A 23,863-nucleotide genomic window follows, 5' to 3' on the forward strand; every position below is an offset into this window, starting at 1 on the left:
TGGTAGCGGAATCAATAATCGGCCATTATTGATTCTGCTACCACGGACCACAACGGAATTCGGAATCCATATCGGGATTCTTCGCTAACTGGAAGGCGAACTTTAGAAGCCGAACTTAAAACAGAAGTTCGCTCAACACTACTAGAGACATGTCACCCTTTGCATGTTAGTTTCCCCCATCATACTTTGCCAGATTTTTTATTGCATTTCTTGTGTAATTCAATAAAGCTGTTATGGCTTTTTATTAAATTGGTGAGGAGTGGCTTGGTTTAGCGTAGTATACAATGCTAGAGAGGAAACCTTTCATGTAGAGATACGGATGCTTAGATTCCCATGCTAAACTTTTTCTTTCTGTATCACTACTATGCTCATCTCTATCCCTGGATTCAAATCCAATTCATTTTACTACGTTTTGATTTGATTGCATTTTGAAAATTACCAGTTTTTCCAAAGAAAGAATACATGAATAAATAATGAACATAAAGGGGCACATTTACAAAAGTATTTACACCACTTTGTGGTCTAAATAGGTCGCAAATTTTGTAACATGCCATTGGTCAAGTAAAATTTGCTACTTTTTCTTGCTTACGCCACTTTTCTAAAGTGGAGATAAAAGGGGGCGTGGCAAGGGCAGAGTTGAAGGCAGACCCAGCTCATTTATTATTTTCCATGCTGGTTTTTTGGGTGGAAAATGGCTTAAATCTACGCCAGCAAGGGGGCTGATGTAGAGTTAAGTCTGTCGCATGGCCTCCTGAACGACGCACCAAACTTATGTTATGTACATAACTTTAGCACTTCCTCTGGCCCCACAGAGGGACTTAAGATTGGTGTGGTCTTAATAAATGTCCCCCAAAGTATTCAAGGAATCATATTTATTATGTACAATAAGACTCCAATAACAAAAAGGAAAAGGGGAAGGAGAACAGAAAGGGAGAAAGACCCAGTACTATCATGTTATAAGACTGACCCGGAATAATCCAGCCAAGGTTGCCATAATTTACTAAACAGATCTTCATTATCGAATACCATACCATGCAGTCTGTTATTAACTATAATCCAGTTTAGTTGATATTTAACCAGATCTAGAGGACTAGGTGCTGGATACACACTGAACAGTCTCATTTATCACAGCCTGTGAGCCAGGACACAGATGTACAGTCCTGATCAAAAGTTTAAGACCACTTGAAAAATGGCAAAAAATCACATTTTACATTGTTGGATCTTAACAAGGTTCCAAGTAGAGCTTCAACATGCAACAAGAAGAAATGAGAGCGAGACAAAACATTTTTTGAGCATTCAATTAATTGAAAATAACAATTAAACTTAACAGGCTGTTTTTCAGCTGATCCAAATTTTAGGACCACATGCCTTTAAAAGGCCAAATCTGTGCAAAGATGTGGATTCATTGTCATTTTCTGTCAGGTAGTCACACGTTGTGATGGCAAAGGCAAAAAAACTCTCCCTTTTCGAACGTGGTCGGGTTGTTGAACTGCATAACAGGGTCTCTCACAGCGCGCCATCGCTGCTGAGGTGGGACGCAGTAAGACAGTCATTTGGAATTTCTAAAATGATCCTGAGGGTTATGGAACAAAAATGTCAAGTGGAAGACTCCAAAAAATTTCATCAGCACTGAGCCGGAGGTTCCAATTGGCTGTATGTCAAGACACTGGACAATCCTCGACCCAAATTAAGGCCCTTACTGGTGCTGACTGCAGCCCCATAACCATCACACGGCATCTGAGACTGAAGGGCTTCAAAAACAAAAATCGTCTTCAAAGACCTCGTCTCCTTGAACGCCACAGAACTGCTCGTTTGGACTTTGCAAGAGAGCACCAAACATGGGACATTCAAAGGTGGAAGAAAGTTTTATTCTCTGGTGAGAAAAAATGTAACCTTGATGGTCCTGATGCTTTCCAACGTTACTGGCATGACGAGCAGATCCCACCTGAGATGTTTTCTACGCGGCACAGTGGAGGGGGCGCCATAATGGTCTGGGGTGCTTTTTCCTTCAGTGGAACAATGGAGCTTCAGGAAGTGCAGGGGCGTCAAACAGCCGCTGGCTATGTCCAGATGTTGCAGAGAGCATTCCTCATGACTGAGGGCCCTCGTCTGTGTGGTAACGACTGGGTTTTTCAACAGGACAACGCTACAGTACACAATGCCCGCAGGACAAGGGACTTCTTCCAGGAGAATAACATCACTCTTTTGGCCCATCCTGCGTGTTCCCCTGATCTAAATCCAATTGATAACCTTTTTACAAAAATGGACAACAGTTCCAGATAGTAGATGGCCTTCGTGCGGCCATCTTCACCACTTGGAGAAATGTTCCCACTCACCTCATGGAAACGCTTGCATCAAGCATGCCGAAATGAATTTTTGGAGTGATAAACAATAACGACGGAGCTACTCATTACTGAGTTCATGTTTTGAAAGTTGGATTTCTGTTTTGGGGGGGGGTATAGTTTTTTTTTGGAGGTGTGGTCCTAAACTTTTAAACAGCTGAAAAACAGCCTGTTTTAGTTTATTCGTTGTTTTAATTAAATTGAATGCTCAAAAAAAGTTTTGTACACTCCCATTTCTTCTTGTGGCATGTTGAAGCTCTACTTGGAACCTTGCTAAGGTCCAGTCATGCTAAATATGATTTTTTTGCCATTTTTCAAGTGGTCTTAAACTTTTGATCAGGACTGTATATTAATTAATGTAATTGAATACAATGTATAAATCCTCCAACAGAAAATACGACCCTTCCCACAAAATATGGAGGGGGACCCCACATTCCCACAATTTCTAAAACATAGCAGAGAGGCTGATGGAAACATTTTGGTTTGGACAATCTAGCAGGTACTAAATACAGTCGTAGAAAAACCTTATAATTGGCCTCCACTAGCTAATTATTTATCAAACTTTTAGGCTAGTTGCACACTAGTGCTATACACAAAAAAAAAAAAAACTTTTATCTGTCACCATAATGAAGCAGGGCTTAGGCTTGTATCACACAGATATAGACCCAGATTTACTAATCCTAAGGGCCTATTCACACGGCCGTTGTTTGGCCTTTCCGTGCATTGGAGCCGCAATTTGCAACATTCGTGCGGCTGCCGTGACTGATCCAGAACCATTCAACTTGAATGGTTCCGTGATTTGTCTGCACCGCAAAAAAATAGAACATGTTCTGTTTTTTTGCTGTGCGGAGGCATGGAGAGAAACCCCCACGGAAGCACTCCTTCCGGATTGCAGGCCGCAATATGGGCACGGCTGAACAATGGCCGTGTGTATGAGCCCTAAAGATGGAAAAAGCTTATAGTTGTATTACACTGCCCAATGTTTGGGCAGTGCGAGCGCCAGTGGATGATTATACAGGCCGATGCAAACTAAATGTTGGAGGAATGATCACTCCCGCTGCAGTTCTTTCCTCATTCAGTGCTGTTAATTATTAGCGCACATCCCTGATTACACAGGATACTCAGGAGATGTTCTTACTCATTTATCAGCTGATCAACTGCTCAGTTGTACAGGCCTATTCAGGAACGAGCCTGAAAATCGTGTGACCTAATAGGGCTCTTAGACAGGCTGTCTAGACTTGCACCAGGTTTATCACAGGTGCTTGGGCTGGATGAAACATCTGGTGCAGGGATAGACACTTTTCTAATTTATGACGAGGCAGTCCATGTGGCAGTCCTGTGCACATGGCGTAAAAAGTATTTCGCTAACATTTAGTTTTCTGCTAACATTTACACCTCTTTCCAGGAGTAAGGCCTCATGCACACGACCGTTGTTGTGTTCCATGTCCGTTGTTCAGTTTTTCGTGATTTTCTGTGGACCCATTGACTTTCAATAGGTCCGTTGAAAACTCGGCTAATGCACCGTTTGTCATTCGCGTCTGTGATCCGTGTATCCAGTCCGTCAAAAAAATATAACCTGTCCTATTTATTTCACGGAAAACGGTTCGCGGACCCATTCAAGTCAATGGGACCGTGAAAAAACGCAGAGGCACACAAGATTCTCATCCGCGTCCGTTTTTTTTCCTATCATTTGCATGGCAAACTTGACTTAGACTTTTTTTTTACTTTCCTTCATGTCTGGTGATCCTCCAAATATAAATGAAGACACACGGAAACGGATCACGGAACAACGGAACCCCATTTTGCGGAACGGAACACAACAACGGTCGTGTGCATGAGGCCTAAATGTTAGTAAATTTGCTGAGGCTGGAGTCCTGGCCCTGGCACGGCCCCAACACACCCAACTGGTGAACACAGCGTAAAGCTAGCCATGCAAATAAATACTGTTGCACGGCCGGTTAGAAAAGTAGAGTTGCAACTATTTTACGCCTAAAATAGTCGCAAGTCCCGTAGTAAATGTGCCCCTATACCTACTATTGGTTGGCTTACTTTGAGACAGATTTTTGCACCAGAATAGTAGTGCAAAATGGTGACTCCTAGTGCCCCTCTCCCACGAAGCTACACCCTTCTCCATTAAATCCCACCTCTTGTTGAGCAAAAGTGTAGAAAAACGCATTTTCAGGAACAAATTCCTTATCAGCTCCAATCTTGCAATCAGAATAACTCCCTGGATGAACAGCCCTCTCCAAAATTGTAGTTACTACAACTTGTGTATTATATTGAAAATTATATTCAAGAAAAACATCCAGGCCCCTCTTGAACTCTGTTTTACCACATAGGGAATGCCATAAGAACGAAACCCATAAAGCTATGGTGGAATAGCATTTTTTCCAATTCCACCCTAAATATTTTTTCCAGCTTTCCATTACATTGTATGCAATATTAAATGGTGCCATTAGAAAGTACAACTTGTGCTGCAAAAAGCATCCCCTCCCAAATACAGCTATGTGAACGGAAAAACAAAAAAGTTATGCTCCAGGAAGACAGGGAATGAAAAACAGAAAATCACCTTTAGAATATCGTACATGTAAACTTATATAGGTTGATGACACGCATATTCGAGTTAGATATATTACCTTTTTCATCTCCCACATTCATAGCCCATTCTTTTTGGCTGCAGTATTTATCGATGTGGTCCACCACGCTCTGGGGGTCACCTTTAGCTGCATTTTCCTTTACAAACTCCAAAATCCTCTGTTCCTTTGACTGAGCCATTGGTACAATTCTGCAAATCAAGTAAAGTTTATATTGAAGCAGTCTTATACTGTACTGTATCCACTAAAATTAATAAGTACTCACAGGAGATAGCTTAGTTACTTGCTTAAAGGGATTCTGTCACCAGGTTTCACCCCTGTCAGCTAAACATATGCTGATGTTCAGGGCCTCATCAGGATTCCTAATGTGGGCTTCTAAATGTGATCCGTAGCCTTATTTTGCTAAAAAACAGGTTTTACTAACCTGTCACTCAAAGAAATAAGGTGCCCAAGGGGATGTCAAGGGATGCAAGGTGCCCGCCGCACCCACCGCCGTTCGTGCCAAGCGCCGCCTTTCCAGACTTCTGCACCGCCTCCTAATCCTCTGTGCCGCTCTCCCTCCTCCCTCCTTCTGCTGTAAGATCTCGCGCGTGCGCACAGGGCTCTTCCTGATGCGCCCGTGCAGACTTCTCCATCTGGCTTCTTAAAGCGAAGTGCGCGTGCGCCGGCACTTCGCTGAACCCAGGTATGACCTGCACTCTGGCGCCAGGATCTCAGAACCCTGTGCGCACGCGCGATATCTTACAGCAGGAGGAGGGGGGAGTGAGGGAGAGCGAGAGGCGGCACAGAGGATTAGGAGGCGGTGCAGAAGTCTGGAAAGGCGGTGGTGGGTGCGGCGGGCACCTTGCATCCCTTGACATCCCCTTGGGCACCTTATTTCTTTGAATGACAGGTTAGTAAAACCAGTTTTTTAGCAAAATAAGGCTACGGATCACATTTAGAAGCCCACATTAGGAATCCTGATGAGGCCCTGAACATCAGCATATGTTTAGCTGACAGGGGTGAAACCTGGTGACAGAATCCCTTTAAGGCCATTTTCACAATGTCTGTATTTTACAGCAGTATTTGTAAGCCAAATCCAGGAGTGAAGCCTACAGAGATGAAAAAAATACATACGGTCGTATGCATGAGGCCTTAGGCCGCTTTCACACAGGAGAGTTTTCTGCGTGGGTGCAATGCGTGAGGTGAACGCATTACACCCGCACTGAATCCGGGCCCATTCATTTCTATAGGGCTGTACACACGAGCGGTGATTTTCACGCATCACTTGTGCGTTGCATGAAAATCGCATCAAGCTCTATTTTGTGCATTTTTCACCCAACGCAGGCCCCATGGAAGTGAATGGGGCTGCGTGAAAATCGCAAGCAAGTGCGGATGCGGTGCAATTTTCACGCACGGTTGCTAGGAGACGATCGGGATGGGGACCCAATCATTATTATTTTACCTTATAACATGATTATAAGGGAAAGTAATAGCATTCTTAATACAGAATGCATAGCACAATAGGGCTGGAGGGGTTAAAAAAATAATACAAACCGGATTCCAAAAAAGTTGGGACACTAAACAAATTGTGAATAAAAACTGAATGCAATGATGTGGAGATGGCAAATGTCAATATTTTATTTGTAATAGAACGTAGATGACAGATCAAACGTTTAATCCGAGTAAATGTATCATTTTAAAGGAAAAATACGTTGATTCCAATTTTCACGGTGTCAACAAATCCCCAAAAAGTTGGGACAAGTAGCAATAAGAGGCTGGAAAAAGTTAATTTGAGCATAACGAAGAGCTGGAAGACCAATTAACACTAATTAGGTCAATTGGCAACATGATTGGGTATAAAAAGAGCTTCTCAGAGTGGCAGTGTCTCTCAGAAGCCAAGATGGGTAGAGGATCACCAATTCCCACAATGTTGCGCAGAAAGATAGTGGAGCAATATCAGAAAGCTGTTACCCAGCGAAAAATTGCAAAGACTTTGCATCTATCAGCATCAACTGTGCATAACATCATCCGAAGATTCAGAGAATCTGGAACAATCTCTGTGCGTAAGGGTCAAGGCCGTAAAACCATACTGGATGCCCGTGATCTCCGGGCCCTCAAACGACACTGCACCACAAACAGGAATGCTACTGTAAAGGAAATCACAGAATGGGCTCAGGAATACTTCCAGAAACCATTGTTAGTGAACACAATCCACCGTGCCATCCGCCGTTGCCAGCTGAAACTCTACAGTGCAAAGAAGAAGCCATTTCTAAGCAAGATCCACAAGCTCAGGCGTTTTCACTGGGCCAGGGATCATTTAAAATGCAGTGTGGCAAAATGGAAGACTGTTCTGTGGTCAGACGAGTCACGATTCGAAGTTCTTTTTGGAAATCTGGGACGCCATGTCATCCGGACCAAAGAGGACAAGGACAACCCAAGTTGTTATCAACGCTCAGTTCAGAAGCCTGCATCTCTGATGGTATGGGGTTGCATGAGTGCATGTGGCATGGGCAGCTTGCATGTCTGGAAAGGCACCATCAATGCAGAAAAATATATTCAGGTTCTAGAACAACATATGCTCCCATCCAGACGTCATCTCTTTCAGGGAAGACCCTGCATTTTTCAACAAGATAATGCCAGACCACATTCTGCATCAATCACAACATCATGGCTGCGTAGGAGAAGGATCCGGGTACTGAAATGGCCAGTCTGCAGTCCAGATCTTTCACCTATAGAGAACATTTGGCGCATCATAAAGAGGAAGGTGCAACAAAGAAGGCCCAAGACGATTGAACAGTTAGAGGCCTGTATTAGACAAGAATGGGAGAGCATTCCTATTTCTAAACTTGAGAAACTGGTCTCCTCGGTCCCCAGACGTCTGTTGAGTGTTGTAAGAAGAAGGGGAGATGCCACACAGTGGTGAAAATGGCCTTGTCCCAACTTTTCTGGGATTTGTTGACACCATGAAATTCTGATTCAACATATTTTTCCCTTAAAATGGTACATTTTCTTAGTTTAAACTTTAGTTCTATTCTGAATAAAATATTAGAAGTTGGCACCTCCACATCATTGCATTCAGTTTTTATTCACGATTTGTATAGTGTCCCAACTTTTTTGGAATCCGGTTTGTAATTTAACTCACCTTAATCCACTTGTTTGCGCAGCCAGCATCTCTTCTGCCTTCATCTGTGAGGAAAAGGACCTGTGGTGACGTTACTGCGCTCATCACATGATCCATCACCATGGTGCTGGATCATGTGATGGACCATGTGATGAGCGCAGTGACGTCACCACAGGTCCTTTTCCTCACAGATGAAGGCAGAAGAGAAGCCAGGCTGCGCAAACAAGTGGATTAAGGCGAGTTAAAAAATTAATATTATTAACCCCTCCAGCCCTATTTTACTATGCATTCTGTTTTAAGAATGCTATTATTTTCCCTTATAACCATGTTATAAGGGAAAATAATACAATCTACACAACACCTAACCCAAACCTGAACTTCTGTAAAGAAGTCCCGGTTTGGGTGCTTAACATGCCGATTTTTCTAACGCGCGTGCAAAACGCATTAAATTGTTTTGCACTCGCGCAGAAAAATCGCACATTTTCCCGTGAGGCCCGTGTGAAAGAGGCCTAAGGGAAAGATTTCTGGCTCTTCAGTGTTTTGGACCGGCTCCTGGTTTTATCTTACAAATACAGTGGTAGATTTGTCCAAACTAGTGTAAAGTAGAACTGGCTTTGTTGCCCATAGCAACCAATCAGTTTACACCTTTCATCATTCAGGGCTTCTTTGGAAAATGAAAGGTAAAATCTAATTTCACAGGCTGAGTTCACACTTCAGTTAGGCTACTTTCACCCGAACGTCCACCTGGCCGTGCGGAGACAAACGGATCCGTCCAGACTTACAATGTAAGACACTATATGGCTCAATTTTCAAACGGATCAGTCCCCCATTGACTTTCAATGTAAAGTCTGGACGGATCCGTCTGAAGCTACTTTCACACTTATAATTTTTTCTACAATATAATGCAGACGGATCCGTTCTGAACGGATCCCAAGTCTGCATTATATGAGCGGATCCATCTGGGCAGACCCCAGACGGATCCGCTCTGAACGCTAGTGTGAAAGTAGCCTAATCTGATCAGTTATTTCGATTAGTTATTGTAAGCCAAAACCAGGTGCAAAAAACATTATACCTTATCTCTGAGTAGGCTTCACTACTGGTTTTGGCTCACCATAAGGGCTCATGCATACGACCATTGGATGTTTTGCAGTCCGTAAATTGCAGATCCGCAAAACACAGATACCGACCGCTTGCATTTTGTGGAGTGGAACAACCGGCTCCTAATAGAACAGTCATATCCTTGTCCATAATGCAGACAATAATAGGACATGTTCTATTTTTTTTTTGCGGAACAGCCATTTGGAAACGGAATGCACACAGTCATTTATGGGTTTGTTTTGCAGCCTCATTAAAGTGAATGGTTCCTCATACAGGCCACAAATTGCAGAATGCACGCGGCACAGTTGTGTGCATAAGGCTTTAGCCAGTTTTTCTCTACACGAGTATGATAATCTCCCCCAATGACTGTGTGAAAGGGCTATGGCAGTCAATCTGTGTTGATTGTGCACTGCATTTTGGTTACTGTACATTGTGCCTTAGGACTCATGCACACGGCCCACATATGGCGGGTCCGTAATACATGGGCACCCCACATCACGGATGCGGACCTATTCCGTGACGTTTTTGTCCGGGCCTCCGCACCGCAAAAAAATAGAACATGTTCAAGCTGAATGGGTCTCGATCTGTCCCGGGGGCCGCACAGATGTTGCCCGTGCATTGGGGACCGCAAATTGTGGTCCCCCATGCACGGAATGGCCGCACAACGGCCGTGTGCATGAGGCCTTATTTTCAGAATACAAAAAATACAGCGCAATACATGCCTTCCAATACAGCATGCTGTAGTTTTTCTTTTTCATGCTAAATCTGCATATTATTACTGCTGTATGAAAATATGGCAGTATGCACAGCTCCATGGGTCACCACCTACACCATGTTTAGATGCATAGCAGACTTGGTGAGCATATACTCGAGTGCAAGAGCTGTTGTTTTTATGCGGAAACATGTGCGTGAATGTCAGTAGGATTACCACCAGCTCAAGGGGCAGATTTATCAAAACTGGTGTAAAGTAGAACTGGGTAAGTTGCCCATAGCAACCAATCAGATTCTACCTTTCATTTTTCACAGCTCCTTTGAAAGCTCCTATGGGTTTGATATATCTCCCCTACAGTCTCCAGCATTTTGACTCTTAGGCCCCTTTCACACGGGCGAGTATTCCGCGCGGATGCGATGCGTGAGGTAAACGCATTGCACCCGCACTGAATACAGACCCATTCATTTCTATGGGGCTGTTCACATGAGCGGTGATTTTCACGCATCACTTATGCGTTGCGTGAAAATCGCAGCATGCTCTATATTCTGCGTTTTTCACGCAACGCAGGCCCCATAGAAGTGAATGGGGTTGCGTGAAAATCGCAAGCAAGTGCAGATGCGGTGCGATTTTCACGCACGGTTGCTAGGAGACGATCGGGATGGAGACCCGATCATTATTATTTTCCCTTATAACATGGTTAATAATACAGAATACATAGTAAAACAGCGCTGGAGGGGTTAAAAAAATAAAAATAAATTTAACTCACCTTAATCCACTTGATCGCGATGCCGACATCTCCTTCTGTCTCCTTTGTTGAATAGGACCTGTGGTGAGCATTAAGTACAGTTACAGGACATTTGATGACGTCACTCCGGTCATCACATGGTACGTCACATGATCTTTTACCATGGTGATGGATCATGTGATGGATCATGTGATGACCGGAGTGACGTCACCACAGGTCCTTTACCCAGGTCCTGAAGAAAGGAGACAGAAGGAGATGCCGGGCTGCGATCAAGTGGATTAAGGTGAGTTAAATTATTATTTATTTATTTTTTTAACCCCTCCAGCGCTATTTTACTATGCATTCTGTATTCAGAATGCTATTATTTTACCTTATAACCATGTTATAAGGGGAAATAATACAATCTACAGAACACCAATCCCAAGCCCGAACTTCTGTGAAGAAGTTCGGGTTTGGGTACCAAACATGCGTGATTTTTCTCACGCGAGTGCAAAACGCATTACAATGTTTTGCACTCGCGCGGAAAAATCGCGGGTGTTCCCGCAACGCACCCGCACATTTTCCCGCAACGCCCGTGTGAAACCAGCCGTAGGCCTCTTGCACACAACCGTATGGCTTTTTCGGTATTTTACGGTCCGCAAATAACAGATCCGCAAAAAATACGGATGACGTCCGTGTGCATTTCATTTTTTGCGGAACGGAACAGCTGGCCCCTGATAGAACAGTACTATCCTTGTCCGTTATGCGGACAATAATAGGACATGTTCTATCTTTGAACGGAACGGAAATATGGAAACGGAAGGCATCCATTGAAATGAATGGTTCCGTATACGGAATGGAAAAAAAAAGTGCAAGAGGCCTTAGGGTCCATTCACACGTCCGCAAAATGGGTCCGGATCCATTCTGCAACGTTGCGGAATGGATCAGGAGCCATTCATTTTCAATGGGGCCGCGAAAGATGTTGACAGCACACAGTGTTTGCTGCCCGTATCCGCACTTCCGTTCCGCAAAAAATAGAACATTAGTGCAGCGTTTACACGCGCCGCCCGCGTTAATAAAAAATAAAAATAAAAAAACAACACTCACCTCCTCCATTTGCTCTCTCTGCCGACTGGATGTCATCACGCTGGAGCGCAGGTCCTGTCCTGAGCTTCCATTCAGCAGGGAGAGCAAATGGAGGAGGTTAGTGCTTTCTTTTCTTTTTTGCAGAAGCAAACTGGGGGCACTAGTGGCTGGCCTTCTTCTTCCTGGGGGCACTAATGGCTGGCCTTCTTCTTCCTGGGGGCACTAATGGCTGGCATTCTTCTTCCTGGGGGCACTAATGGGGGGCATTATTCTTCCTGTGGGACACAAATGGAGGGCATTATTCTTCCTGGGGGACAAATGGTGGTATTATTCTTCCTGGGGGCATTATTCTTCCTGGGGTGCATTATTCTTCCTGGGGGGCACAAATAGGGGGTATTATTCTTCTTGGGGGGCACTAATGGGGCCATTACTCTTACTGGGGGCATTAATTCTGGGGAGAACTTTTGGTGGGGCATTAATATTACTAGGGGCACTAATGTGGACAGTATTAATTATAGGGGCGCTGATTGGGGCATTATTATTAGTGGGGGCAGGGCTGGCTCCAGGTTTATGTGGGCCCTTGGGCGATAAAGACACAGTAGGCCCCCCTTGTGGTATTTTGCACAAATTACTCAGCAATGAAACTGCAGTGGGGTAATACTGTATGGAGGGGGCACTGGGGGACAATATACTGTATGTGGGTCATTATACAGAAAAGGGTGTACTGCGGGTCATTATAGTCTGTGAGGGGGCGATTATACTGTATGGGGTGCTACTGGGGTCATTATATTGAATGGGAGGACACTGGGGGTCATCATACTGTATGGAGGGCCATTGGGATCATTATACGGAAAGGGGGGCACTGGGGGTCATTATACTGTGTTAGGGGCACTCACACAGTATAATGCCCCTCCCCCTCCTCCAATGGCCCCCTAACAATTCTATCGTCGCTGAAGTGCAGGGAAAGCCGCAGCCAGGGGCGTAACTAGAAGTGACTGGACCCCACAGCAAATATTTGTAAGGGCCCCACAGCAAATATTTGTAAGGGCCCCTCCAGCGTGCTTCGCACCTCCCTCCTCCTGTGTAAACCCCACTCCTTTGGCACAGTGTAGCGGTATACTGTATATTGTGTGGCACAGTGTAGGCTATATGTGTATAACATAAACATATTTCATATGAAAACTTACAGTTACTTGTCCCTTGGGGATCTCGGACGCCACTTCAACACTTGGCCGTGGGCTCGGCAGAGCTGATGTTGTGCTTTATCCTAATGGGAAAGATTTCATAATAAGGATTCGGAGAAGGGGCAGAGGGATAGCAGAGCAGGGAGAGGCTGGTGCTGCTACTAGGGGGTCATACCATGGGGGAGTAATAAAGCCCACTATAATGCCCCCCCCCCCCCCCCCCCCAGTAGTAATAATTCTCCTTATAATGTGACAGTGCAAAAATACCCCCTTGTAATGCCCCCAGTTGAGCTAATGTCCCCATAGTGCCCCCATAATGTCCCAGTATAAAATACCCCTATATAGTGCCCCCAGTAAATTCCCCTATAGTGCTCCTCTCCCCCTTCCTGCTAGTGCCCCCCATAATGTACCAGTATAAAATGCCCCATATATAGTGCCCCAGTAGATGCCCCTCAGTGTCCGGCCTCTGATAGGCTGCCGGCCTAGTGTCCCCCATAATGCCCCCCAATAATGTGCCAGTAAGTGTCCCCATAGATGCCCCCCCCATCATGTGCCAGTATCAAGTGCCTCTCTCCTCCCCCCCACATGTCCCAGTATCATAGTGCCATCTCCCCCCCCAATGTGCCAGTATCAAGTGCCTCTCTCCTTCCCACCCCCCATGTGCCAGTATCATAGTGCCAACCCCCCCCCCCCATGTGCCAGTATCAAGTGCCAAACCCCCCCCACATGCCAGTATCAAGTGCCAAACCCCCCCCATGTCCCAGTATCATAGTGCCATCTCCCCCCCAATGTGGCAGTATCAAGTGCCTCTCTCCTTCCCACCCCCATGTGCCAGTATCATAGTGCCAAACCCCCCATGTGCCAGTATCAAGTGCCTCTCTCTTCCCCCATGTCCCAGTATCATAGTGCCATCTCCCCCCCCCCCCCAAAAAAAGTGCCAGTATCAAGTGCCTCTCTCCCCCCCATGTGCCAGTATCATAGTGCCAAACCCACCCATGTGCCAGTATCAAGTGCCAACCCCCCCCCCCACATGCCAGTATCAAGTGCCTCTCTCCTCCCCCCATGTCCCAGTATCATAGTGCCATCTCCCCCCCCACAAAAAAAGTGCCAGTATCAAGTGCCTCTCTTCCTCCCCCCCATGTGCCAGTATCAGGTGCCAACCCCCCCCCCTCCCCCCATGTGCCAGTATAAAGTGCCTCCCGCTCCCCCCATGGCAGTAACAGTCGGGTATTAAAAAAAAACAAAAAAAAAAACACTTCTACTTACCTCCATGTCAGCGATGCAATGCAGCCTCTTCCTGTGTCCCGCCCTGTATGTCCATATATGGAGTCAGTGCTTGTATTTCATATTTCAGAAAAGTTTCTGCTGGGATTCGAACCCACGACCTTCGGTATCAGAGGCAAAGCACTTAACCACAAGACCATAAGAGCTGCCTTGCTGCTGATTGAAAAAATATGAGACTTCTACTGTTATAGCTGGCTAAGTGTACATCTATACACATGACAGCTGCTCATATATAGAGATTTAGCAGAGCTGAGTGTGCTGGGACAGCTGTCATATAGAGATATAGCAGTGCTGGGTGTGTTGGGGCAGCTGTATCAGAGGCAAAGCACTTAACCACAAGACCATAAGAGCTGCCTTGCTGCTGATTGAAAAAATATGAGACATCTACTGTTATAGCTGGCTAAGTGTACATCTATACACATGACAGCTGCTCATATATAGAGATATAGCAGAGCTGAGTGTGCTGGGACAGCTGTCATATAGAGATATAGCAGTGCTGGGTGTGTTGGGGCAGCTGTCATGTGTATAGATGTACACTTAGCCAGCTATAACAGTAGAAGTCTCATATTTTTTCAATCAGTTGCAATGCAGCCTTTATGGCTGTGTGGGTAAATGCTCTGCCTCTGATACACTGATACATTGGAGGTTGTGGGTTGGAATCCCAGACACATCAGGAGACAGTAAGATTAGATCACATTGAAATACAAGCACTGACTCCATATATGGACATACAGGGCGGGACACAGGAAGAGGCTGCATCGCATCGAGGGGGCCTGGTCAGCCGCTGCTGCTGTGAAGGGGCCCTGAACATTAAGACAAGAATCGATATTTAACTAACTTGAAAATAAACTGTCACACACGCTGCCGGGGCGCCGAGCCCCCTTGGCAGCCCGGGCCCCGAAGCTGCTTCCCCTGCTTTCCAGGTAGTTACGCCACTGGCCGCAGCTCATCTTCCTTCAACGTCATTGCAACCTGATCTCCAGATCTGGAAGTGATATAGACCATGCTCTGTCCAGCAGAGGGGTTCTCAGGGTCACAGTCCAGTTCATCAGGGTGGATCAGACTCCATGCATCAGACCTGCTGCTCTTATAGTTCCAGAGCACAAATTCGGGTGCCCAGCTCCTCTCCTCCTGCTCTACACGACCACTCAGGTTCCCCTCCCCTGATAGCAGCTCCAATGTGTTGGGCGTGGTTACATGGCATAACCACGCCTCTATGCAAATATTCAACACGCCCACCTAATGTGGTCCTTAAAGGGCTTCTGTCACTCCACTAAAGTCCTTTTTTTTTTTTTGGCTACTTATAATCCCTATACTGCAATATATCAATACACAATGTTATTAATCATTTTGGTTCAGTAGTTAATAAAAAAAACTGCTACTTGCTGGTAGCCGCCGCATCCTCCTTTCATAATGACGCCCCCTCTGCATGTTGATTGACAGGGCCAGCGAATGCGCTCGTTCTCTGGCTGGCCCTGTCTGCATTCAAAATCTGGCGCCTGCGCCGTACCTGTCTTCAGTCGGCGCAGGCGCACTGAGAGGAGGACGCTCGCTCGGCCGCTCCATCCTCAATGCACCTGAGCCAGGTGTAGATGTGACATCATCGGCGCAGGCGCATTGAGGAAGGAGCGGCCGGGCGAGCATCCTCCTCTCAGTGCGCCTGCGCCGACTGAAGATTTAAAACGCAGACAGGGCCAGTCAGAGGATGAGCGCATTCGTTGGCCCTATCAATCAACATGAGGAGGGGGCGTCATTATGAAAGGAGGATGCTGCTGCTACCAGCAAGTAGCCGTCCTACTTGCTGGTAGACAGGTAATTTGCATATTATAAAAGTATGTTTTTTGAATTAACTACTGAACCAAAATGATTAATAACATTATGTATTGATATATCGCAGTATAGGGATTAAAAGTAGCCAAAAAAAAAAAAAAAAAAAAAGGACTTTAGTGGAGTGACAGAAGCCCTTTAAAACCACCTCCCGACCGCCTAACGCACGGATGCGTCCTGGAGGCGGTCGATTCATTCCTCCTGGACGCATCCTTGCGTCATCTCTCGAGACACGAGATTACCTGTGAACGCGCGCGTTCAGAGGATCGGAAGGTAAGCGAGTGAATCTGCAGCCTGCCAGCGGCGATCGTTCGCTGGCAGGCTGGAGATGCGATTTTTTTAATCCCTAACAGTTAGATTAGACGCTGTTTTGATAACAGCGTCTAATATACCTGCTACCTGGTCCTCTGGTGGTCCCTTTTGCTTGGATTGACCACCAGAGGACACAGGCAGCTCAGTAATAAGTAGCACCAAACACCACTACACTACACCCCCCTCCTGTCACTTATTTAACCCCTTATTAACCCCTGATCACCCCATATAGACTCCCTGATCACACCCCTGTCATTGATCACCCCCTTGTAAGGCTCCATTCAGACGTCCGTATGTTTTTTACGGATCCACGGATACATGGATCGGATCCGCAAAACACATACGGACATCTGAATGGAGCCTTACAGGGGGGTGATCAATGACGGGGGTGATCACCCCATATAGACTCCCTGATCACCCCCCGTCATTGATCACCCCCCTGTAAGGCTCCATTCAGACGTCCGTATGTTTTTTACGGATCCACGGATACATGGATCGGATCCGCAAAACACATACGGACATCTGAATGGAGCCTTACAGGGGGGTGATCACCCCATATAGACTCCCTGATCACCCCCCGTCATTGATCACCCCCCTGTAAGGCTCCATTCAGACGTCCGTATGTTTTTTACAGATCCACGGATACATGGATCGGATCCGCAAAACACATACGGACGTCTGAATGGAGCCTTACAGGGGGGTAATCACCCCATATAGACTCCCTGATCACCCCCCTGTCATTGATCACCCCCCTGTAAGGCTCCATTCAGACGTCCATATGTTTTTTACAGATCCACGGATACATGGATCGAATCCGCAAAACACATACGGACGTCTGAATGGAGCCTTACAGGGGGGTGATCAATGACAGGGAGGTGATAACCCCATATACACTCCCTGATCACCCCCCTGTCATTGATCACCCCCCTGTCAGGCTCCATTCAGACGTCCGTATGTGTTTTGCGGTTCCGATCCATGTATCCGTGGATCTGTAAAAAACATACGGATGTCTGAATGGAGCCTTACAGGGGGGTGATCAATGACAGGGGGGTGATCACCCCATATAGACTCCATGATCACCACCCTGTCATTGATCACCCCCCTGTCATTGATCACCCCCCTGTAAGGCTCCATTCAGACGTCCGTATGTGTTTTGCGGATCCGTGGATCTGCAAAACACGGACACCGCGGATCCGCAAAACACATACGGACGTCTGAATGGAGCCTTACAGGGGGGTGATCAATGACAGGGGGGTGATAACCCCATATACACTCCCTGATCAACCCCCTGTCATTGATCACCCCCCTGTAAGGCTCCATTCAGACATTTTTTTGGCCCAAGTTAGCGGAAATTGTTTTGTTTTTTTTTGTTTGTTTTTTTTATTACAAATTCTCATATTCCACTAACTTGTGTCAAAAAATAAAATCTCACATGAACTCACCATACCCCTCACGGAATCCAAATGCGTAAAATGTTTTAGACATTTATATTCCAGACTTCTTCTCACGCTTTAGGGCCCCAGGGCAGTATAAATACCCCACATGTGACCCCATTTCGGAAAGTAGACACCCCAAGGTATTCGCTGAGGGGCATATTGAGTCCATGAAAGATTGAAATTTTTGTCCCAAGTTAGCGGAAAGGGAGACTTTGTGAGAAAAAAAAACAAATAAAAAACTATTTCCGCTAACTTGTAGCAAAAAAATTTTTTCCTATGAACTCGCTATGCCCCTCATTGAATACCTTGGGGTGTCTTCTTTCCAAAATGGGGTCACATGTGGGGTATTTATACTGCCCTGGCATTTTAGGGGCCCTAAAGCGTGAGAAGAAGTCTGGGATCCAAATGTCTAAAAATGCCCTCATAAAAGGAATTTGGGCCCCTTTGCGCATCTAGGCTGCAAAAAAGTGTCACACATCTGGTATCGCCGTACTCAGGAGAAGTTGGGCAATGTGTTTTGGGGTGTCATTTTACATATACCCATGCTGGGTGAGATAAATATCTTGGTCAAATGCGAACTTTGTATAAAAAAAAAATGGGAAAAGTTGTCTTTTGCCGAGATATTTCTCTCACCCATCATGGGTATATGTAAAAAGACACCCCAAAACACATTGCCCTACTTCTTCTGAGTACGGCGATACCAGATGTGTGACACTTTTTTGCAGCCTAGGTGGGCAAAGAGGCCCACATTCCAAAGAGCACCTTTCGGATTTCACAGGGCATTTTTTCAAACTACTTCTCATGCATTAGGGCCCCTAAAATGCCAGGGCAGTATAAATACCCCACAAGTGACCCCATTTTGGAAAGAAGACACCCCAAGGTATTTCGTGATGGGCATAGTGAGTTCATGGAAGTTTTTATTTTTTGTCACAAGTTAGTGGAATATGAGACTTTGTAAGGAAAAATAAAATAAAAAATCATCATTTTCCGCTAACTTGTGACAAAAAATAAAAAGTTCTATGAACTCACTATGCCCATCAGCGAATACCTTAGCGTGTCTACTTTCCGAAATGGGGTCATTTGTGGGGTGTTTGTACTGTCTGGGCATTGTAGAACGTCAGGAAACATGACAGGTGCTCAGAAAGTCAGAGCTGCTTCAAAAAGCGGAAATTTACATTTTTGTACCATAGTTTGTAAACGCTATAACTTTTACCCAAACCATTTTTTTTTTTACCCAAACATTTTTTTTTATCAAAGACATGTAGAACAATAAATTTAGAGAAAAATTTATATATGGATGTCGTTTTAAAAAAAAATAAATTACAACTGAAAGTGAAAAATTTCATTTTTTTGCAAAGATTTCGTTAAATTTTGATTAATAACAAAAAAAGTAAAAATGTCAGCAGCAATGAAATACCACCAAATGAAAGCTCTATTAGTGAGAAGAAAAGGAGGTAAAATTCATTTGGGTGGTAAGTTGCATGACCGAGCAATAAACGGTGAAAGTAGTGTAGTGCAGAAGTGTAAAAAGTGGCCTGGTCATTAAGGGGGTTTAAGCTAGGGGGGCTGAGGTGGTTAAAGGGAACCTGTCACCTGGATTTTGTGTATAGAGCTGAGGACATGGGTTACTAGATGGCCGCTAGCACATCTGCAATACCCAGTCCCCATAGCTCTGTGTGCTTTTATTGTGTAAAAAAAACCGATTTGATACATATGCAAATTAACCTGAGATTAGTCCTGTCCCTGACTCATCTCACGTACAGGACTCATCTCAGTGACAGGACTCATCTCTGGTTCATTTGCATATGTATCAAATCAGTTTTTTTACACAATAAAAGCACACAGAGCTTTGGGGACTGGGTATTGCGTATGTTCTAGCGGCCATCTAGCAACCCATGTCCTCAGCTCTATACCCAAAATCCCGGTGACAGGTTCCCTTTAACACCCCGTGTTAAGCCACGCCCCACAACCACTGGCTTAACTTGGCCGGTATTTTTTGTTGGGAAAGCTGCAACCCTAATTTTGTATCAGCCAGCACGATAAATGGCAAGTGCACCAAGAGGTCCCTCGTCACCTCTATCCAGACATGTCATGACGGCTCCATGTTACAATTGGACTTTGCCAACCAAGTCCATTACAGCTGCAGGATATTACGGACTTTTAGGTTTATTGTGATGTATTCATTTACATGCATGCATTTTTCTATGAAACTTTGAATGCAAACAGAAACAGATGTGTCTTTTTCCTTGAGAGGAGCTGAAATCTGTACATAACTTACAGTGTGGATTTAAATCTGCAGTGTGTCAGTTTAGATTTGCCAATATCTGCCATAAATTTCACCTTTGTAGTGCAAAGGGTGAAAAATACTGTGAATACTGCACTAAAATCTGCGCAATTTGTTGAGGGTTTTGCCACTGCGGATCATAGGAAGATCACTACACATGGCCATACCCATGCCTGCACACGTGGTGCCTCATGCCGTTGCTCAGCCGTTCTGTGCCTTGGTCCAATGCATGGGCAACATCCGTGCGGATTCCATGTTCTATTTTTTTTGCGGTTCGGAGGCACAGAGAAAAACCCTGTGCCTCCGTTCTGCATGGCTCCTTCTGGATTGCGGGCCCATTGTGAATGGGTCCGCATCCGTGATGCAGCGAGCTGTAGGCAACTAACAGTGAATAAAATAAACTTAGGCACTCCTTGAGATTTGTTTATAGTAGGCCTTATGCACATGGCCGTTCCGTTTTTTTGCCGTCCGCAAATTGCGGATCCGCAAAACACTGAAGCCGCCCGTGTGCTTTCCGCAATTTGCAGAACGGAACAGGCGGCCCATCGTAGAAATGCCTATTCTTGTCCGCAAAACGGACAAGAATAGGACATGTTAGATTTTTTTTGCGGGGCTACGTAACGGAGCAACAGATGCGGACAGCACACGAAGTGCTGTCCACATCTTTTGCGGCCCCGTTGAAGTGAATGGTTCCGCACCCGAGCCGCAAAAACTGCGGTTCGGATGCGGACCAGAACAACGGTCGTGTGCATAAGGCCGTATTGTGCGGATTTTTATTTGGTTTTCATATGCAAGGCAACTTTATCGTGTACATGTGACGTGTACATGTGACCCCAGTTGTGGGGTCCCAGAAGACAGTGAATAAAATAAACACTTTTTCAAACACTAGTTGCCATGGGAAGAAAAAAGGGAATTCACCTTCCTCAAATCACTATTCTCTTTTTTTCCTCCCATGGCAACTAGTGTTTGAAAAAGTGTTTATTTTATTCACTGTCTTCTGGGATCCCACAACTGGAGCACTCAATTAACAGGACACAAGTGCCACATTCTACTAAGGCCTCTTGCACACGACCTTATGTATTTTGCGGTCCACAAAAAAGCGGATCCATGTGCATTCCGTATTTTGCGGAACGGAACAGCTTGTCCCTAATAGAACAGTACTATCCTTGTCCGTAATGCGGACAATAATAGGACATGTTCTATTTTTTGGCGGAACGGAAATACGGACATACGGAAACAGAATGTACACGGAGTAACTTCATTTTTTTTTGCGGACCCATTGAAGTGAATGGTTTCACATACGGTCCGCAAAAAAAAACGGAACGGACACGGAAAGCAAATACCTTCCTGTGCAAGAGGCCTAACTGTAAGGCTCCATTCACACGTCCGTGGTGTGTTGCGGATCCGCAACACACCCGCCCGGCACCCCTATAGAAATGCCTATTCTTGTCCGCAAGCTGCGGACAAGAATAGGACATGTTCTATCTTTTGCGGAGCTGCGGACCCGAAGATCGGGGCCGCGCTCCGCAAATGCGGATGCGGACAGCACACTGTGTGCTGTCCGCATCCATTCCGTCCCCATAGAAAATGAATGGGTCCGCACCCGTTCCGCAAAATTGTGAATGTGTGAATGGAGCCTTACTAAGCCAGGTTTCCTTTGGACCTTTTTGATAAATCTCCCCCTAAGGGCTCATGCACACGACCGTTGTTGGCCGGTGCCCGTATTGCGGTCCGCAATATGCGGGCACTGGCCGTTTGGTTCCGCATCTGTGATCTGATGCACATTCACTTAGGCGAAGGTGCGGTGACGAACAGAGGCTGGAACCCCACAGAAGCACTACAGCCCTCCGCCCTGCAAAACATAAAAAATACAACTTGTTTAAGGCCTCATGCACACGACCGTTGTGTGCATCCGTGGCCGTTTTCGAAAAATGCACCGTTTTGCAGCCGCATCCGTGATCCGTGTTTCCTGTCCGTCAAAAAAATAGGACCTGTCCTATTTTTTTGACGGACAACGGTTCACATTCAAGTCAATGGGTCCGTGAAAGAACACGGATGCACACAAGATTGGCATCCGCGTCCGTGATCCGTGGCCGTAGGTTACTTTCTGCATAAAAGCTTTTTCAGAGATGAGTTTTCACTTCGTGAAAACTCATATCCGACAGTATATTCTAACACAGAGGCGTTCCTTCTGTCCTGCACGGATCCACTGTACAAGGACCTCAGTGGTGAGCCGGCCTTCTGTCCTGCACGGATCCACTGTACAAGGACCTCAGTGGTGAGCAGGCTTTCTTGGCAATGCTGATTTTATGCTTCTTGCACAGCATCTTTGCACTGATGTGGTGTTGGGCCCCCTTAAAATTCAAAGCCTGGTAGCATCTGCAACCAATGCGACCCATATAACTATATCACTGCATAAAACATGCTATGCCTCATTCACAGTCAGTGATTTCCATCAGTGATTAGAGCCGCACCTGGTTTTTGGCTCAAACACAGAACATGTGCAGATCTTTCCTTTATACCTTATGTCTGTGGAGGCGCCAATCCTGGTTTTGGCTCACAAGCACTGCTGGAAATCACTGACCAAATAACTGAGTGTGAATGAGGCTTTACTGTGGTGAAAGTATCTAAGAACAGCACAGTGGTATAAGTGAATAATAATACAATATACATACCTGCCTCAAAGCTGTTGACCAGGAAGAACAATACTGTAATCTGACTAGGTAGAGACAAGGTACTGTAGATGTCCTGCTTCGTTACCTTCAGACTGTATCCTCGCCGGTAGTGACCTGTATACGTGATAGAAGATTCTACAGTCCATATAAGCTTTACTGCACGAGCTTACAATCCATACTGACAGTGAACGAGCCCTGCAGCTCCAGGAAGTGCAGTCATGTGATTTACCAAGTAGTCCTGGGCCTGGTGTAAGCATGACTAAGCAGAGTGGGTGGAGGATTATCCCAGTAAGGGCTTGTTCACACGACCGTATGTCTTTTTCAGTGTTCTGCGGGCTGTTTTTCCCAGATCCGTTGTCCCGGGTTTTTTTCAGTAGTGTTTCGGGTTCCGTTCCATTTTTCCGTATGGCATATACAGTATACAGTAATTACATAGAAAAAATTGGGCTGGGCATAAAATTTTCAATAGATGGTTTCGCAAAAACGGAACGGATACGGAAGACGTACGGAGTACATTCCGTATGTGTTCTGTTTTTTTTGCGGACCCATTGCCTTGAATGGAGCCATGGAACGTGATTTGCGGGCAATAATAGGACATGTTCTATCTTTGAACAGAACGTAAAAACGGAAATACGGAAACGGAATGCATAGGGAGTACATTCAGTTTTTTTGCGAAACCACTGAAATTAATGGTTCCGTATACGGAACGCAAAAAAAACCATCCCGTATACGGAACGCAAAACACATTCGTGTGAACAAGCCCTAAGGGACCGAATGCGGAACGCAAAAAACGGCCCGTATACGGAACGCAAAACACGTTTGTGCTTTTATACATAGCACGGTATAATGTTCATAGTGCAGTATATTGTTCACAGTACCGTATATTATACATACCGCAATATATTGCACAGTTCATAGTCCAGTACATTCCCCAATGTGAAATATGCATATACAACTGTGCTCCTAATAGCCGTGTAAATGAACATTCACTGTATAAATAAACTTGAGGCCCCATTTTACCCTATAGTCTTCTTAGTGTGCATTCACGTCACCGTTTAGCTTTCCGTTCTTCTGATCTTTCACACTTGCGTTGTTGGATTCCAGCAATCTGTATGCAAACGGATACCATTTGTAGACGGATGCGGATCCGTCTCACAAATGCATTGCAATACCGGATCCGTCTCCGGTTGTCATCTGGAAAA

At 45.4% G+C, this 23,863-nt stretch overlaps 1 protein-coding gene across 4 annotated transcripts in view; it reads right to left on the bottom strand.

Moving 5' to 3' along the window:
* The window catches only part of LOC120988681 (catechol O-methyltransferase-like), a 35,832-nt gene extending 12,946 nt beyond the window's left edge, over positions 1-22,886 (bottom strand). The window contains exons 1-3 of one of the 4 annotated variants that reach the window (XM_040416317.1): positions 22,845-22,869; positions 22,662-22,775; positions 4,979-5,127 (exon numbers count right to left, since the gene is read on the bottom strand). In XM_040416317.1, the coding sequence (XP_040272251.1) occupies positions 4,979-5,117 (139 nt within the window). In that variant the 5' untranslated portion in view covers positions 5,118-5,127; positions 22,662-22,775; positions 22,845-22,869. The other 3 variants (XM_040416319.1, XM_040416318.1, XM_040416316.1) reach the window with 3 other exon arrangements.
* Between the last annotated feature and the right edge of the window lie 977 nt (positions 22,887-23,863).

The sequence above is a fragment of the Bufo bufo genome, chromosome 2 (assembly GCF_905171765.1).
Source record: "Bufo bufo chromosome 2, aBufBuf1.1, whole genome shotgun sequence".
Taxonomy (NCBI): domain Eukaryota; kingdom Metazoa; phylum Chordata; class Amphibia; order Anura; family Bufonidae; genus Bufo; species Bufo bufo.